This window comes from Macrotis lagotis, chromosome 1 (genome assembly GCF_037893015.1).
Source record: "Macrotis lagotis isolate mMagLag1 chromosome 1, bilby.v1.9.chrom.fasta, whole genome shotgun sequence".
Lineage (NCBI taxonomy): Eukaryota > Metazoa > Chordata > Mammalia > Peramelemorphia > Peramelidae > Macrotis > Macrotis lagotis.
In genome coordinates, this window is record NC_133658.1 from 618,782,286 (window position 1) to 618,802,411 (window position 20,126).

The 20,126-nt window shown below is 31.5% G+C and overlaps 1 protein-coding gene across 4 annotated transcripts in view; it reads left to right on the plus strand.

Moving 5' to 3' along the window:
* The window catches only part of SLC35F5 (solute carrier family 35 member F5), a 54,472-nt gene extending 34,958 nt beyond the window's left edge, over window positions 1-19,514 (plus strand). For all 4 annotated transcript variants that reach the window (XM_074215019.1, XM_074215020.1, XM_074215022.1 and 1 more), the window contains 5 exons: window positions 6,361-6,520; window positions 11,323-11,413; window positions 15,347-15,501; window positions 15,846-15,937; window positions 16,630-19,514. In XM_074215019.1, coding sequence (XP_074071120.1) covers window positions 6,361-6,520; window positions 11,323-11,413; window positions 15,347-15,501; window positions 15,846-15,930 — 491 coding nt within the window. In that variant the 3' untranslated portion in view covers window positions 15,931-15,937; window positions 16,630-19,514. The remainder of the gene's footprint in view (window positions 1-6,360; window positions 6,521-11,322; window positions 11,414-15,346; window positions 15,502-15,845; window positions 15,938-16,629) is intronic.
* The last annotated feature ends 612 nt before the right edge of the window (window positions 19,515-20,126 follow it).

Consider the following 20,126-nt stretch of genomic DNA (forward strand, 5'->3'; position numbering starts at 1 on the left):
ATACACAATGTTCTCTTGGTCTGTTTACTTCACTTAGCATTGCAGAGAGCTATTTTTTAAAGAGAGAAAAATAAATAGGAAGAAGAGAAAATAATCATTGAAACTGATTAATGTATCAACAAAATATGAAACCGTGTATAGTGTTCTGCACTTTTATATCTCCATTTTCAGTGAAGGAGGAAGTGTGTTCTTATAACTGTTTGGAGTCATTTTTTTTTAAAAGACTAGCAAAATTAACAAATCTAGCTAGTTTGATAAAAAAAGAAGATATTGGGTGGGGGAAGTACTCTTCTAGACTCCTTTTTTTTTAGTGAGACATTTATTAAATTCCTATAGAAGGGAAGGAAAAAGTAAAAAGAAATCTCAACCAATTTTATTCATTATAATTAGTTATTAGAAATATAACTATGAAATAAACTGTAGCAATTATATAACAATTCTTTCATTATAACCAAGTTTGAGTTATACCATGATCTTACAACATTAGGAAAACAACATAATCATATTTAAGCCAAGCATCCTAAACCACAATTGTCTCAAGAGATGTAGAAAAAAGCCTTTGACACAGTACACAGAGCTTTATTCTAAAAATCCCTATGAACTGTAGGACAGGAAACTGAGGCAAAGTTTAACTGACTTGACCAGAGTGATAAAAGTATCTGAGGTCAAATTCTAACTCAAATCTTCATGTCTCCATATCAGAAGTAAACTTCTAGTTACAATATGTGAAATAGATGAAGAAATCAAAAGTGTAAACATTGGCATAGAGGAGAAAAAACTCTCTGATTGCTGAGGATTTGATTATTTCCTTAGAAAAATCTTGGTGAATAGCAAAGATCAACCTTTGCCAAGGTTGTAGACTACAAAATAAAGCCATTAAAAAATCAACAGCATTTCTGTATAACAACAGAATTCATGAGGTAATAATAGAGAAATTTCATTCATAATAACTACAAAATGCACCAGATATTTGGACCTCAATCTAGCTAAGCACATAAAATACTTGCATGGATTCATTACAAGGTGCTGCTTAAAGAACAAGAAAAATAGTGCTCATGTCTGTCCTATTACATAATATTTAAAAATTACTGTATTTAAAAAAATTAATTTATAATTTTAGTTGCTGTTCTTATTTTTCTACTTATACTTATGAAAGGGGTACTTTACAGGACTTTCATTTGGAGAAAGAAAAGATCTATAGAATATTCAGGGAAATAATGAACAGGTACCAATGAAGAAGTAGTAAGAATTCTAAACTTAAAACTATATTATAAAGTAAGCCATTAAAATCTTCTGGGTTAAAACAGTAGAGAGATAGAACAGTGGATGGAGCTAGATAAGAGAATCAGAATAATGAAACTTCATAAGCCATGACTTGTTTTTGTTGAAGACATGGCACAAAGATAGAATTTTTTGTAATTGCTACAGCCCTTTCAAGATATTTGCCAGTATGGCTAGGTGGTGCAGTGGAGTCAGGAGTACCTGAGTTCAAATCCAGCCTCAGACACTTAATAATTACCTTGGGCAAATCACTTAAGCCCATTGCCCTGCGAAAAAAAGAAAAAGATTTTATTAGAAATTTTAAGTCAGGCTTATTTGTTTAGGTTTCTTAAGTTACCCTTAAGAAAATTAGTCCTTCGCTTTTTATTCCATGATAAGTTCCATGTGTATTTGTGTGTGTGTGTGTGTGTGTATGTGTATCTCTCTTTTTTTTTTTTAGTTCTCCCCTATGAACACCACCATGAAGAAAATTGACCAAATAGTTATGCAAAACTGAGCAGCACAATACCTGTTTTAACAGTGTATAAAACATTGCTGACCTATGATTAGCACTCTCTAGTTTACCTTGTTTTTGAAAATCATAGCATTTGTTTTCTAGTACTTAAGTGCATCTACACTGAAATCTAACTTTCATGGATCTGGTGACTTTAACTTGTCAGGGGCAGATGGTGTTTTTTTTTAACTGTCTCCTTATTTGGGTTCTATTCATTGACCATCTACACAGGTGTGACCTCTGAGTCTGAAGAGTGTCTATTACCCAAATTTTGAGAAGCATCTGTATGAACTGTTGATAGAGCTTGTCTGTCAGTAGTTATATCTGGAATAGATAGTACAGGTAAATAATAAGTTGTGTACAGAATTGAAAGGGAGAAGGATAACAGGATATCTTGCCCTTGGAAAATTGCTGAGCCTTTTTAATGACCTCAGACTTCTCAAGGTGATGCTTATAAGGAAACCACTGGCATTTGACTGTGTGTGTATGTGAGGGCCATGAGGTAAGACTGATAATTTAGGAAAATTTCTTTAATGTCTGTACAATCAACAGATTGAAGTGGAGAGAGACTTGCATTAGAGCTAATTAGGAGGCTGGAGCAATAATCCAGGGACTTAAATTAAGTTAGTAGCTATGTTAATGGAGAAAAGGGAGAGGTTGTGGAGGCAGAAATGATCAGATTTGATAACTATTTGGATATGTGGGGAGGAGTAATGGATGACATTAAATTTGTGAACTTGGATGAGTGATGGAATTATGATGACTTCAGCAGTAATAGGGAAGTTTGAAAGAGGTTGGGCTTTTTTTTTTGGAAAGATAGTGATAAAATTGTTTGGGACATGTTTAAGTTTGAGATCCTTGAAGAACATTTGGTTTGAAATGTCCAGTTGGCGACTGGTGATGGTAGACAGGAGCTTAGGCATGAAAGACAAAATTTATAAAACCTACTCTGACCCTATTAGTGTTGAAGATTCATGTAGCAGAGGAGTGGGAGTTCAACTTGAAAAAATTAGGATGCAAGTAATCGATAGAGTTTATTGAATGTCAGAATGAGAAGATTTATTCTGTAGGAATGCTGCAGTACTTCAATGGATTAATGATTATAGTGATGTAGATATTTTAGTTATTTGTGCATAGCCCATCCATTTCTTTTCATTCTGTTTGATTCTTGTCTCTGTCTTCCTACAAATCCTTCAAAAGCTTTTTACCTTCAGGTCTTCTGTGTCTTCTGGAAATACCAGATACTAGTAATACACTCCTACTCTCCATCATTCATTTTTACTAAATAATTAGACAGTGATAAGGCTTCATATGATATATTAGGCTTTACCATTTTTCATTTCTATTTAGGAAATGAAATCTAGATGATTTCATTTTTTTATCTAAGACAGTCTTCAAGCTTTGTCATATCCTTCCCTACCACTACCCCAAACACTCCCCCTTAAAAGAAATAAAAAAGCTAACTTAATTTTAGACTATGCAATACTGTCTAGAAGAATAGTTGTAATAGTCCCACTTTATACTCTTGTTTTAGTCACACTATTTCACTTCTGAGGGCTTCCTTTCAGAAAAAATACAGATAACTGAAGCAGATTTAGAGAATGACCAGAATATTAAGGTATTTTGGTGCCATGCAATTGATGAAAAGAATTAGGGGATACTTATTTCATAGAAGAGATGACAAATTAATTTTAATCAAGTATTTGAAGTATTGTGGAAGGAGGTTAGACTCATTCTGTTTGAGCCCAGAGGGCAAAAGAAATTAGATGTTTAGAGAGAGATTTACATTTGAAATAAAAAAAAACTTCTCAATTATAAGTAGAATGGACTCTACTTTTTAAAAAAAATTTTATATTCTTTTTCCCCCAATTACATGCCGAGATAGTTTGCAACGTTCATCCATTTACAAATTTATGAGTTTTGCATTTTTCAATCACCCTCCCCATGGCAGTTTACAATCTTGTAAAAGTTGTACATATACAATCTTGTTTAACATTTCTGTTTAATCATGCTGTTAAAGAGGAATTAGAACTAAGGGAGAAAAACATGAGAAAGAAGAAACTTAAAAGGATTTAAAAAGTGAATATAGTATGTTTTCTCTGCACTAAGATTCTGTAGTGTTGTGAGTTTTTTGTATTTTTTCCCCTTCTGGATGTGCTTGTTGTTTTGCATAACTGTTCCCTCAGGGTTGTCTTTGATCACTGAACTGTTGAGAAGCTGAGTGTATCATAGTTGATCCTCTCACAATGTTGTTGTTAATATGTACAATATTCTCCTGACTTCACTCAGCATCAGTTCATGCAAGTCTTTCCAGGCTTTTCTAAAGTCTGACTACTAATGATTTCTTACAGAACAATAGTATTCCATCACATTCATATACCATAACTTGTTTAGCTATTCCCCAGTTGATGTACATCCTTTCAATTTCTGATTTCTTTGTGATTACAAAAAAAAAACTACTATACATATTCAGGTGGGACTTTCCCCCTTTTTTATGATCTCTCAGATATAGACCTAGTAGTGATTTTACTAGAACAAAGAATATGCACAGTTTTATTGCCCTTTGGACATGGTTCCAGATTACTATCCACAATGGTTGGATCAATTCACAATTTCACCAGCAGTGCATTTAGTGTCTTAGCTTTCCCATATCCTCTCCAATATTGATCATTTCCCTTTTTTTAATCATATTAGCCAATCTGATGGGTGTGGGTGCTATCTCAGAGTTGTTTTAATTTGCATTTTTCTAATTTACTAATTTTTCATATGACTAGATATTTTTAATTTCTTTATTTGAAACCTACCTGTTCATATCCTTTGATATTTATCAATTGGAGAATGACTTGTAGTCTTATAAATCTGAATCAGTTCTCTGTCCATTTTAGAAATGAGTCCTTTATCAGAAATACTAGTTGTGAAAGTTGTTTGCCAGTTTTGTGCATTCCTTCTAATCTTGACTGCATTGGTTTTATTTATGCAAAATCTTTTTAATTTAATGTAATCAAAATCATCCATTTTGTAATTTAATATGTTTCTTGTTTGGTCATAAACTTCTCCAGTCTCCTTAGATCTGACAGATAAACTATTTCTGTTCTCTTAATTGGTCTATGGTGTCACTCTTTATGTCTAAATCCTCTACCCATTTTGACTTTATTTTGGTTTAGGGTTTGAGATGTGGGTCTATGCTCAGTTTTTGCCTTTTTAGTTGTCCAAGCAGTTTTTTGTCAAATGTGAGTTTTTAGCCTAGAAACGGGAGTCTTTGGATTTGTCAAATAGATTATTATAGTCATTAACTACTATTTCTTTTGTACCTACTCTAATCCAGTGATCTATTTCTCTATTTCTTAACCAGTATATCAGTTTTGATGATTGCTGCTTTATAATTTAGTCTTAAATGTAGTATGGTTAGACCACATGGTTCCTTTGCATTTTTTTCATTAATTCCCTTGATCATCTTAACCTTTTATTGCTCCAGATGAATTTTGTTACAATTTTTTCCTAGCTGTGTAAAATAGTTTTTTGGCCGTTTTATTGGTCTGGCATTGAATAAGTAATTTTATTTAGGTAGAATTGTCATTTTTTAAATTATATTTGCTTAGCCTACTCATGAGCAAATAACATTTTTCAAATTGTTCAGGGTCTGATCGTCTGTGTGGTAACTATTATAAAGAAACTTACTTAGACAAAAGGTGTGAGTATAGATTGATTTGGCCAGCCTCTTAAAACAGTGATTTTCCCTTTACTGGTGGTGTTCAGGACAGGGTTGGATGACCAGATTCAGAGAATGTTATAGAGGGAATTCCTGTCTCTTTTGATCCCTGATGTTCTTTCCAGTTCAGTTTGTGATTCTGTAGAATTCTATCATGTTTTTCATGTTTTGGAATCTTATTCTTTACTTTTTTAGATCGTTGCTACATAGAGATGACAGCAAATATAGTTTGTTTCTTATGTTCTCCACCTTCCACCTCTAGTAAACCCTTACAATGCCTTGTGAATTTTAGGGATTTCTTGAAATATTCTCCAAACTCTTGTTATTTTTTTAAAATAAAAGTTATTTTAAAAGTTATGAACTGGGAATCTCCTGTGTCATTGCACATTTAAACATATCACTTTCACTTATATGTCTCTAAAAATATGCTACTCTTTTATTATAGTTACTTGTATTTAATCTGTGTGAGTTCCTGAAGGGCAAGGACCCTGTGCTTTGCATATATAGTGTTAACAAAATTTGTTAAATCAATAAAATAATTGTGTTGATAATTTGGATTGTTATCTTTAATGGTTATATTATTCTGTACTAAGAGGTTCTCTTATGTTAATAACTTTATTGCTAACATTTTGCATCTTTTTAGTAATGGTTCTCATCATCTATATAGTTTAAATTAAAGAGAACTAATGTTCACAAGTTTTTTAAATACAATTTTTGCCTTTGTTAAATTATAAAGCATTAGCCAGCTAGCAAGCTTTTTACCCCCTAGGGAAGCAAACAGTTAAGACTTTGTGCCATATTCGGAGACAGTTTGACAGTAAAAGTTTTGGAAGTGAAATAACTTGCAGTGACTAACTCTGACTTTCTGTGTGTTCAGGTTTTGTAGGTCTCTTTAATCTGCTGCTGTTATGGCCGGGCTTCTTTTTACTTCATTATACTGGATTTGAGGCCTTTGAATTTCCCAATAAATTAGTATTAATGTGCATTGTCATAAATGGCCTAATTGGAACAGTTCTCTCAGAGTTGCTGTGGTTATGGTATGTATTTATTTTATGTAGAATTTTTTTTTTTTTTTTTTTTACTATTTCTCATCTAATCCCATTCATTGAGTCCATGAAATTCCTGTTTCCAGGAAGCAGTATAAGTTCAAATATAGATATGTTTTGAGGGGAAGGTAGCATTGCCTGGATGAATTGGCTAGGATGGCTCTAAGAATGAAGAGTGAGATAGTACAGGCTGGACAAGGTTATAGAATTGACTAAAGTCTGAGTCAGAGACCAAAAAAAAAAAATCAGGTTTAATTTTTTGAATTTATTTTTGTACTTGGGATCCATAAAATATTAACTAGTTTTTATATTTTGGTTGCTAGAAATTCTGTTTCAAGGAATGGCTGAATTTTAGATAGAATAAACTGTTTGAATAGTTAGATGCATTTGAGATGTTGGTGAAGGATAGTAAATGGAAGCAAGATGGAGAGAAACTTGGAAAATCTTTTGTAAAGGAGTGAATACTGATAACATTCCAGTAATTGTTTAAACATGACTTTGACTATAGCTGAGTTGGGATGGGAGCATAGTGGAACAGGATCATGAAAGTTAGGAGGAACTGAGAAGGGTTCTTAGTGCAACTCTTTTAGATTTTTCAAGGCAATGGGGTTAAGTGGCTTGCCCAAGGCCACACAGCTAGGTAATTATTAAGTGTCTGAGGTCAGATTTGAACTCAGGTACTCCTGACTCCAAGGACGGTGCTCTATCCACTGTGCCACCTAGCCGCCCCATTAGTTCAACTCTTAACCCCCATGCCCTACCCTTCTTACAAAAAAAAAATACAAATGAGGAAAATTAATTCTAGAGAGAAGTGACGTAACCTCTAAAACTGCACAATGAATAGTAGAACTTTATCCACAGTGCCATGGTGACTGATATATAAGACACTTGTGAAAGTGAAGTGAGATTTACATACATACACACACTTGAGTAATCAAAATGCTAGTTATTGACTAGTTCTTTAGAGCCACGAATCTTTTGAAAATAGAATATTTTTTGTGATACAGATCCTACGATGATATTTATCCTTTTCTCTTAAAGAAGGCTGTGATATTAGGGAAGTAATGCCATGACAAGCAAATTAGATTTGAGTGAGGGGGTGCTATGCTAAGTCACCAACTTCACTTTCTCCTCTGGAGTCATCTGGGTCCACTGGCCAAATATGCATCAAGAGGACTAGAGATAGCGCTGGATACAAGGCAATCAGGGTTAAGTGACTTGCCCAAGTTACACAGCTAGTAAGTGTCAAGTGTTTAAGGTCAGAATTGAACTCAGGGCTTCCTTATTTCAGGACTGGTGCTATGTCCATTTCAACATTTATCTGTCATAATGATGATTATGATGTTTGTCTTCTGTGACCAAGTGTTAAATTCTATAGACCCCCTTTTCAGGATAATATTTTTTAAAATGTGTAAAATAAAATATGTAGGATTACAAAGGAGACTAATTATATTGAAGTAAATATATAATTTTTTGCCTCCCTGATGTCTATCTTGTGGTGGAGTCCAGACCCCAGGTTAAGAATCTCTGCAGAAGGATGAAGTTTAACTTTCATCCTGTAGCCTAAAGAAAACAAAAACAAAAATGAAAAACTCTACAAAATTGCATTTTTGTTAGTAATTGATAATTTCTCCTTTTTCTAAGTGCCTTAACTTCTTTGTTTTTATCCCTCATGACATTTAATACATTCTCCTTTGTGTATATTCGATATTTTCTCTTCATATTGTTTATAGCAGTTACCATAATGCCTTGCAAATTCCCCTACTTTAGACTTTATATCTCAGATAGCTATCTTGACTTTAACTGTGGTTAAAAAAAACCCATAAAGACCACTAGTGTCTAGTCTTCTGATGGTGAACTGGTTAATTTGTTCAACTGGTTAGGTCAAACTAGTGAAGCTTTTCCAACCTGGTTGTCTTTAAGAACCTAGTACAACTTTTATGCCATGATATATAAGACCTTAAAATGGAACTTTAATGAAACCTCAAATATAGAATTCCTTTTTCCCTATTAAGTAAACAAAGATTACAAAATGAGTTTTTAAAAAAAATATTTTGTTTTTCCATCTACATGGCATGGTAGTTTTTACTAAATTTTTTTTGCAAGATTTTTTGAGTTTTATATTTTTCTTCCTCCCCTCCCTCTTCCTCTTGATAGTAAACAACCTAATATAGACTTTACATTTATGACCATGCTAAATATAGATCCATATTGATCATGTTGTGACAGAAGAATCAGATTGAAATGGAAGAAAGAAAAACATTGGAGAGAAAAAATGACATAATATATAAGACAATTCCTTCTCTAGTTATGGATGGTATTTTCCATCATGAGTCTTTTAAAATTGATTATTGTACTGCTGAAATGAACAAGTCCATCATGAATGATCATCACTGTGTGTTGTTAGTATGTATAATGTTCTTGTGGTTCTGCTCATTTCATTCAGCATCAATTCATGCAAGTCTCTGACTTTTCTGAAATCCATCTGCCCATGATTTCTTATAGAACATTAGTGTTCTATCACACACACACACACACACACACACACACACACACACACCCCCACACAGTTTGTTCAGCCAATCCCCAATGATGGGCTTTCCCTCAATTTCCAATTCTTTGTCTCTACAAATAGAGCTGCTATGAAAATCTTCCTTTGTACATGTGTCGCTTTTACCCTTTTTCATGATCTCTTCAGGATACAGATCCTGTAGTGGCATTGCTGGATCAAAGGGTATGCTCAAAATGAGCTTTTTTTCCACAGTTAGGTTTCTTTTACATGGGTTTAAAAAAAATGGAATGAGGAAAAATTACATTTAAAAGTGGTCACTTTTTCTCAGAATACACAGTTGCTTTAGTTAGGTAATAGGCATTTTTCTTTTATGGAAGAAAAACTACAAACCGCCTGTTGTCTTTTTCTATCATTTCTTGTTTCTATCTTTGACTCCTCATTTTGGGAAAATTAAAACCATTAGCAATTAGCATAATAGTATTTTGATCAAGAGACATGGCTTCCTTAAAATAACTTATTTTTATGAAATTCATTGTAGTTCTAGTTCGGTTTAAATTGCATACTTAAATTAAGAAATTTTTGGCATAAACGAATGTGCATGTAAAAAATGATTACATTTCTGCTGCTTGTCAGTCCAGATTGTTTTTTTTTCAGCAGTTGCCTTTTTTAGCTTGTGTTTTATATAAATCTTTGAACTCTGAATTCACAATTTTTATCACTTTGAGGTTAGCATAATCTGTTAGGTACTGTGATCTCAAACAAGGACTTTGTTACTTGTAAATATTTAAATTATTGATGTCAGATGAATTACTTTGTAATTTTAAACATGTAATATAATTATATGAACTGAATTTTTACCCTTTCTGTGGCATGAGTATGTTTTAACAGTGATATGAGACTAAATATAACAATCCAGTCCAGTATGATGTTCAGTAACAATGATCAAAATATTTTTTATTATGTAAATTTTTTTATAGCATTGCAAAATATACTTTCTTGCTTTATTCCTATCTGTGACCTCTGGAAAAAAGTATTAATGATTTTAAGACACTTATCTGTCATCTGGTTTTTACTGGTGGCTTATTACTAGTTGTGGCTGTTATCTGTTTGGGGAAATGAGAAAAAGATAAGAGCAAAAATCCTCTAAGTGATCTAATATATACCTTAAATGCAATTAGAGTTGCTGAAAGGAAAGGTGCCTGAGGGGTTTATAATATAAAAAAAGAATTTCTGTGAATTTGTAGAAGCAGGCCATTGGGGGCAAATAAAGATCATTTTTATTGATCAATAGCAATAGGTCTTTTTTTTTTTGCAAAAGGAAGATATATGTTTTCCAGTTCTTTGTGAAATTCTAAAAAAAGAATCCTAAAGCAACTTGTTTTTTCAGAAATATTAATATTCCAGAATTAAACATTAGACATGTTTTAGATTATGCAATGAGTAGTAGAGAGTACTAAGAATGTTCATTATTTTTGGTGTATAAGATTTAAAAAATGCAAAATTGGAATCGGGGAATTCAGATCTTCAAAGTAGGCCTAATTTTCATTGTGACACTGACTTAAATCGGCTGTAAATACTGATTGTTTCCAATAATTTTGTTTGCCATCACTTAGGTTACTTGACTCCCTACTGCTCCCCCCCCCCCCCCCCCAGTTTAGTGGGGAAAGGTGGCAGATGTGGCTTGGGCAGGGATCATCTGGTGCTCTTAGAGAGCAGTTTCTCTGAATCTTATAAAGCTGTCTGTTAAGTGACTTGTCCAGGTCTTACAACTATTATGACTACAGCTTAAATTTTCCTAAGTCACAAACACACATTCTTTCTCCCACACTGCCATCAACACATATAATCTTACCCATGAATGATTAAGTTTTACTTCATAATTTAATAATATTAAATATTAGAAAAGCTTAAAGTTAATTTTAAATAATAGTTATTTCTTAATGGAGTATAACATCCTTTTTAATAATTTAATCTTAATTTGTCATAATGTTCTATAGTTGTCTTAATTTTTTTTACAGTTTTAATAGTTTTTTTCCCATTCTTTTTATAGTAACAATTTTATAAGAGTTTGGCATTTTAAGTTTACCATTAAGAAGGATTGTTTTTAATAATATAACATTGTTTAAAATAAAATAATAGATGTGAATGTCTCATGATTTTAAATTGCTACCACCAGTTTTCTTTCCTCAACATATAAAATTTAGAATTAACATCTGCTCTTTGGTGTTTTACTTTAGTTGTAGTTTTTAAATGCAAAAATGCATATTTCAATATATTTTAGGGGCTGTTTTCTTACCTCATCCCTGATTGGCACACTTGCACTAAGCCTTACAATACCTCTGACCATAATAGCTGATATGTGCTTGCAAAAGGTAAGCTGTTCTTTATTGATTAAAGAATATGTTATTAAAATGGACCAGATCAATAAAATGTGTCATGACTAGAAACTTTAAATCAGGTTTTAGTTTGAAAGATCAATAATATACCTAACATTTCTTTTACTAAAATTAGTTGATTTTTAGAGTTATCCTGTATTATGGCTGCTTTAAAATAAAAGATAGGGAACAATATTGGTTTTTCTTGTTTTGGATTGAAAATGACATTTTACATTGTCTAGCCCCTCTTCCTTATTTTATAGAGTAAACTTAGGTACACATGTTAAATGTTACCCAAGGTCGTACAGGCAATATAGGTCCCAAATCCACGGATCTCTTCTTACTATTCTCCAGCTATGATTATAGGTTTTTTAAATTTGTTGAGTTAACTTTTGAAATAACAAATTTCAAGTAGTAAAACATGACCTTTTACTATATTTTTATGATTCTTCAATGAAGAGTAAGTTAATAACCAGAACAAACTTAAGCATATCTTTAAAATTATTTTAGAAACATGACCAAAAATGTGATCAACTTAAATTGCAAAAATGACAACTTCTTCATTTTCAGACAACATAGTAATAATGTTAAATACTTATATGCTTATTTTAGGTGAAGTCTTTAAAAAATGAAGGTTAACTTCCTGTTTCATACTTGTTTTGTGATATTTTAGTCTGATTTTAACCTTACAAAGGCAGAAGAGCTATATTTTATACTTCCCTTCTCTCCTTAACACCTGACTGAGAGTGAAAAGAATATCAGGCTCAACTATATGTATAATATTAGGATCAAAATTCACTAAAGTAAGAGTATTGTGTAGACAAAAAAAAGTATTCTACTTTGTTCTACACTTAGCTCTATTCCCTAAAACTGATTTTGAGTATCAAAATTGTTTTTCTATTGTTTTCTGTTCTGGATCACCTTCCAAAATTTATCATCTGCTGGCTAGTCTTGGCCAGGGCTTGCCCAGGGCTTGGAGTTAGCCTTTTTTTTGCTTCAGTTCTTTATCTGTAAAATGGGGATAGTAATAACACCTACTTCCCAGGATTATCGTTAGGATCAAATGAGACAATAATTGTAAAGCCTTTAGCACATTGACTGACACAGTCAATACCATATAAAGGATAGCTATTTCTATGATATTTACTCCAAAAGAAAATGTTTATATGAACAAAAGAAGTTTTATCCTTAATTCCTCTACCATAACAACAACCACATTACAATAATTAATTATTAAACAGCCTTAAAATGTTTTAAGTATTTCATTACTACAAGTCCTTACCCTCCCCCCACCATTTACTAGTTTCTAATAGGTAGACCAAGTAGTATTTTACCTATTTGAAAAAAATTTCCAAATGTTACATAAAGTGTCAATTTAGCCAAGAATTCAGATTATCTGATGTCATACTCCTAAAAAATTAAAATCTGCCTTCTTTCTTTACCTTATACTTTCCTTCCAAAACTAAGCCCATTAAAAGTATATAGTCAAAACAAATTTCAACAATGACAATATTAAAAATGAGTCTCATTTTATACTCTTGAGGGAGTCACCTCTTTATCAGCCCTTTATCATTGTGAGACTTTTGGAATAATTGTACTAGAGTTCCTAATTCTTTCAAAGTCATTTGTCTTCACAATATTGTTATTATTGTGCAGAACTCTCCTGGTTCTTCTCACTTCATGCTATATCAATTCATAAAAATTTTCCCTCATTCTGAAAATGTTGCCTCTGCCATTTCTTCTGCATAGTAGTATTCCTTATATATATATTATAACCGTTAAGCATTTCCCTAATTGATGAGTATCCCATTAATTTCCAGTTGTGCTACTGTACTGAATATATCCTCTAATAAACTATATATGTGTGTGTGTGTGTGTGTGTGTGTGTGTGTGTATATGTATGTGTGTGTATATATATATATATATATATATATATACATACATATATATATAGTTTCCCCCCCCTTTCTTTGAGTTCTCAGGGATATAGATCTGTTCATGGTTTCTTTATATTAAAGAGGATATGTGCAGTATAATAACTTTTTGGGCATAGTTCACAGTTCCTTCAGTAGTCCTTTAATGCACTTATTTGTCCTTCCAGAATTTATGGTTTTCTTTTTTATCAACTTTACCAATCTTGATGAGTATGAGAATTTCTCTAATAGTGATTTATTATCAATTTTTTTAATACTTATTTTTTCAATTTTTTTCAATAATTATTGATAACTTGGATTTCTTCTCTGAAAAATGCCTGTTCATTGGGTAATGGCTTGAATTGGTTCCCTTATTATCTTAGAAGTGAGAATTTTATCAGAAATTTTCTGCAAAGATTTTTTTCCCCCTACCTTTGACCACATTGGTTTTGCTTGTGCTAAAACTTTAATTTTATGTGGTTAAAATTGTCCAGTTTGCCTTCAGTGAACCTTTCTGTCATGTTTGGTCAAGAACTCTATCCCTAAATTGATGAGTAATTTCTCCCCTATTCCTAATTTATTTGTGGTGTCACAGTTATGATATCTAAGTTATTAAACTGTTTTTCAAAGATTCAGAGCCTTTTAATATAACATACAAAATAGCATGAACATTAAGAAAACATTAAGATTTAAAAATATCAGTATGTGATATGAGTAATTGGACTTATACAGCTTATTCATATCTGTAAGATGGAGATAAGCAAAGCCCTTTGTGAACCTTGACTCCTTAATAAAAACATAAGCTGTCATATCCACAATATTTGCCTTAAAAAGTGGGAAATGTATAAAGTAATAATTAAGTGATTTTAACTTAATTTTCTACTGAATTTTCTTTAAAATATTCCTGATGAGAGAAAGGTTGATGTAGCACTGGTTGTTTTTCCTGACTTAAAAGAGTTTTGAAATGGAATATTCTGTACTTTCCAGCAGAGGGAGCCTTACATATGAATATAAGCATTTAATCCTTAATTGTTTGCAATCTCAATGAGAAGTAAACAGAGCTTTTTTCCTTTTTTATTTTATAATTGAAGTATTTCTTTTCATAATGATTAAGCTTCTGTTTACTATATATATAAATTCCAAATTTAAAACCTTACTTATACAACTAGAAATTAGGCTTCTTCTTCCCTTCCATATGTTGTTAGTTAATGCAGTTTACATCAAAACTATATCCTAAATTTGGTAGGAAAAAATGAATTTGTTGTAAGTTTTTTTATTTCAACTTTTTCTATTTAGGTGGCTAATTAATATCTTAATGTTTTTTCCTATTTAGTTTTTGAATTTTCCTTTTAAATACTATTTTAATTGAAATATTTTCCATGAGATACTTAATCTAAGCCATTTTATGAGTCAGAATTAGAACTAATGGTGAATCATAGCTGCCCTTTGAAAAGAAACAGTAAAGCTTTTAAGGAAAAAAAAGTTTGGTTTCCTTTCTTGTAGTGAATTAACAATAGTTACACCTTAGAAATTTAATTTTGATACGTAGGGTTAAGACATACAATAGCTTTTAGCCAAAACGATGATTCTTAGAATTAACCTAAGAACATGGGAGAACAACTGTAAAGATAACCAGTAAGTGAGGAGTGAGACACAATAGGTAATGAATGTGTAGGTTGAGCAAAGGTTACAGGAAACTGCAGATAAGTATTACTATTCTCTTAGGTTCAGTATACTCAGGACAAGAAAACTATGTATATAAGTGTCCTTGACTTGACTGCTGACTACTCCATTCTTTTTCTCAATAGGTACAGCTTATCAGTCTTTAGAATATAGTGGTTATATAAAGAAATCTCAGAGTACCAAATTTTTAATAGGAAAAGTAATAAAATTAAGTGCTTTATATTTTTTCCTTGTGATTAAACTTATTTGTACTAGTTTTAAAATTGAAAGCTTACATTTAAAAAAAAGTAATTGTACCAGTAATAAAATGAATTTTCTTCATTTCTTTTTCCAGGTGCAGTTTTCCTGGTTATTTTTTGCAGGTGCTATCCCTGTATTTTTTTCATTTTTCATTGTAACTCTCCTATGCCATTATAATAACTGGGATCCAGTGATGGTGGGAATTAGAAGAATTTTTGTCTTTATCTGTAGAAAACATCGAATTCAGAGGTAGGTGTTTTTTTTAAGGAAAGATCTGTTTTTTAACCATAATATTGGTTCTCTGCCAATATGATGGCCACATAATTCTAGCTAAGCTTTTAATGAAGAATATTTAAAGATTGTACATAATATGCTTAGTGCTGGATAAACAAATATTAATACATTCTTTTATTAATAGGCATGTTTACTATTGGTGCCTAATAAATTCTTAGCTTAATTTTTTTATTTGATTACTAGAGAAAACAACTTTTTTTATAGTTAATATAAACACAGAAATTTTACTAAATAGACTAAAATTCTATTTATAAAACCTTTTTATTTACTCTATATAATTATTTACTTTTTTTAAAAAGAGTCCCAGAAGATAGTGAACAGTGTGAGAGTCTCATTCCTTTGCACAGTGTTTCTCAGGAGGATGGAGCAATTTGCTGTTCATAAATAATTGGTATGCCTTTATCCACGTTTAAAAAAATAAGTTGAATTATTGTGTTCATTATGTATGAACTAGCATTAATTGTGTTTTAAGAGTTGTAGTTTCCCCTATACAGAATAAATTTCCCATTTACTTCTGGTGGGATTATCTGATTTATTTTTTGAGCCTAGCAAAGACCAACAACATCTATCTTAGACCAATGTCTTTTTTTTATATATGATATTTTAAAATTAAATGTGCTGTTCTCTACTGCTTTTTTCTTTTTTACTAGCCCAGTTCTCAATATACCATATATAATTCCTACCTATATAAGCAGACCTGTGGATTTTGATGATTTTTATTTAGCTCAAAGAACAAGTAACTAAGGGGCGGGGAAGGCTGGGGATAGTATAATCATGGAGGATAAAGTAGAACACATTGTAAATAAAATTGGTGATATTGTATAGTTACAGAGAGAAGAGAGGATGAACAGCTGCTCATTTTGATAGGTTGGTCTGAATACCGTATTTCAGCTTTTGGGAATTCTTCTCAGGACTCATCTGTATTACTTTACAGTTCCAGAATGAAAATTGTTAGAGAAATGCTTAGTTTCAGCATTAGAATAAATTTTTTCTAAGGAATATCTATTCTAACAGTTTTTACAATATAAAAGTTTAAGGATTATGAAAATTATGATCTAATGATGATATTGTCTTTATTTTTAGCTTGATGAAGCACTATACAGCGACGAGACAATCTCCAGAGTTATAAAGAAAAAAATATTTCAGTGCCTACTCCAAATTTAAAATAATAGTTTCAGTTTTTTGAAACTCTAAAAATGCACGTTTTCTCATTATTGTTTTGTTGAATTTTATAAAGAACTATTTTGCTACAAACATATCACTACAAGTAAAGAATATTCCAGTCCATCTAAAGAACCAACTTGCCTTACAGATTTCATTGGGTTCAGTTGGTGAAATTATCATGGAAGAAAATGCTGATGTTAAAGAGACATTGTTTTTACATTTTTTGTTAAATGCTGGACTATGGAGTGATTATGTAAGAAATCTTTAAAGTCTGTAGATCAGTGTTTCTTTTAGGGGAGATACAAAAGGCTAAGGTGCCTTTTAGGTACGGATTATATTTTTGTGTTGTGTAAATTGTTGAATATAAACATCACAGAAATATAGTTTAATTTATGTAATAATACATTTTTGCAAATCTGAAAGTTAAAAAACAAATCTTTGTAGCAGATTCTTTTGTTCTCTTACACTACAATATCATCTTTGTAAAATTTTTCTGTAGCATTATGTGCCTTGTGTGTTACAAATTTGACGACCTAGAGAAATTTTTAAGGGGGAGATAGTATTATAAGAGGGAGGATTAAGTACTTTCAAGGTTACTGATTTGTAAACTTGACTTGCTGAAGCTGTGCTTTGCTATAAAGATTGGAAGAAATGGTCACTTTTTAATGAAGAAATTTTCATAATGAAATAGTTTAAGTTGTCGTGATACGGCCCTTTATTAAAATAAAATACTGTTTAAACTGTTACTCGCATGTATGTGTATTACAAATGAGTCAAGCAGTTACTAGTTTTTCTACAAGTTTAAATTCATCCATTTATTGCAGAACTATGAACCACTTCCTTAATTTTGTATTTCTAAATGAGCTTTTAAATAATTAAACTAAATTGAGAGAGACCACAAAGGGATTCTGTCATTTGAGGGTTTTGTTTGTTTTTGCAATTTAATAAAAAGCCCACTAAGATAAAATTGTATACCAAAACATTTAGCCCTTAATGTGACTCTTTAGATTCTTGAATGTATCTACTCTGCAGCTGCTCCTGGACTCTAACCACTATAGATGGCAGTGAATGAATGAGTCTTCTGATTTTTTTCCATATTTATTAACTAATGAATAGCCCCTTCCCATTTCAAAGAAGGTAATTTAGTTTTCATTAAAACTACTTAACTAGATTGACATTTTAAAGCTCACTTTGTAATAATGTTACTTTAATCTGCTTTATTTAAGTTCTGAAACTCTTTTTGGTTGTAGAAGAATATGAGGAAGCTCAGCCCTTTCATTCTAAGCATTCTAATAATTCTTGTTATGTTATGTTATGTTGTTACTGAAAGTATTTTTATGTCAGTAGTTGGATTCATTGTTTCTTAATGTAGCATCATGGATAAATATTTCCTCACTTTCCCAGAAAGTTCTTTGCAGCCCAAGTTTAAATTGCCTTTGTCTCTTTTTATTGTGTTTTTAGATTGTATATGAGGGGGAAGTGAAAGTGAAAGATTTTTTTGCTTTTTAAAGTCCTTAATTTTACAATCATCAGGGACTGATGTAGGCTTAAGATTGATTAATAGCACATGTTCCTCAACTATCTTGCTATTACCTTTTATTTCTGAAGTATTTTTGTCTAAATTATGTAGAGATAGAGGAGGTACAATTAACAATTTAAAAAATTGAATCTAGTAAATTTGTTGGTGAAGGATGTAAAAACGACCTAATTTAAATGAAGTTTGGTGATATTTCCATATTTGGAATTATATTGCTCATGATCATCATCTAAATCCTACCGATTTAGACAGCACTTTGGCAGTGGAGATTTATTCTCATAAGATTTATTCTCATAAATAAATAGACATTTAAATTCTTGCTCATTCCTGAGAAAGAGATAGAGACACAAACACAGATGCACTAAATTCCCCAACTGCCTTACTGCTGTCTAAAGCTATTTGCTTTCTTCATCCAGTTCCTCTCCTTTATTGAAAGAAGAGGAGTTCTCCATGAATATAGTAATTTCCTTTTGTAAAAATGGAGAGGAGAGATGATGTGAGGAAGAACTTTCTCTTACAATGAATCTGTGTGTGTGTGACCAATTCTATTTTCATTTTTGCATAGAGGAAAATTAGAGACCTGACTGAAAATTGTACTAGCCATTTCTCATGTTCACAGTAAATGTCAGTTTGGTAATTGGTGATAGTTAAATGACTAGACACATTCATCATCTTTAGTACAAGAGTTACTTCTTCTAATTTCTATGAAACCATGTTTAGCTTAATAGTACAGAGGTAGAAGTTTTGTTAATCTTTTCTTTTCCTCTTTTAATACCCAATTTAAATGTCATTATCATATTATGTTTAAAAACTAACCTTGATCCAGAAAAAGCTTGCTAGTTGTTTGGCATGAAGGAAGACTTGGTTTCAAATGCATATTTAAATCTGAGGGAACCACAGTGAGGCATTTTTAAAGAATCTAAGATGAGTGCCTTTTAAAGTTAGGAAAAGCCATTAGGCTAAATTGACAACCAACTACATGTACTAGTTCCTTTAAATAATATTTGATAGGTTACTGAGATGTTCGCTTCTAAGAAGATGGCTTAATTAATTCTTTACATTAAATGATTTTTCTCCCCCCCCTTGACAGCTAAAAGAATAAGGTGGTATATGTAGAAGTTAAATGAGTATTCCTTCAGGTATATTGCTTTATTTTAAGAAGAATGGTAATGTCTGCTTTAGATTCAAACACACATATAGCCAAAATTATGTCAGTTTTCGGTTACAAGACTTGCCTACTGTCTTCAAATCAATTTTTTTTTTTAAATAACACACACCAATAAGTCTACTAACCTGTACTGTTTTGGTTAGCTTCACAGTGTCAGGCACATGGTAGGTGCTTAATAAGAATTTATTTACTTGAAATATGTTTTAAGAAAGGAGGCCTTATTTAGCAGATCATGGTTATTTTCTCAGTAATAAAGGGGCAGTATAAGAAGATTAAGTACATTTCAAGGTTATATTGCCATGTAAACTTGAAGTAATTGAAATATTAAATTTATTTAGTAAATTATTTTACTCTTCCATTTCTCTATGTAAAGGAAGGAATGAGTAAAAGAATGTTATGCATAGGAACTCAGTTCAATAAAATATAGAAGTGAATGGTGTGTGGTATCTGAAGTTTTAGCAAATTATTAGTGAACTGATGTTTTAAAATAACTTAGTTATGTTACAGGTGGCACATATTGAAAAATTCAATATTGACATTCTCTTTAGGATTCTTTTCATTCACAATTGATAGTAAAATAACAGCAAAAACATTTTTATATCAAAATGAAATTTTTGGACCCTTAATTTCTTTCATAAGAAGTCTATGGTTTGTTTGGATAGGTATGTAAATGATGTAAAGGACATTTGCCTTTTATAAAGGAATGATTCT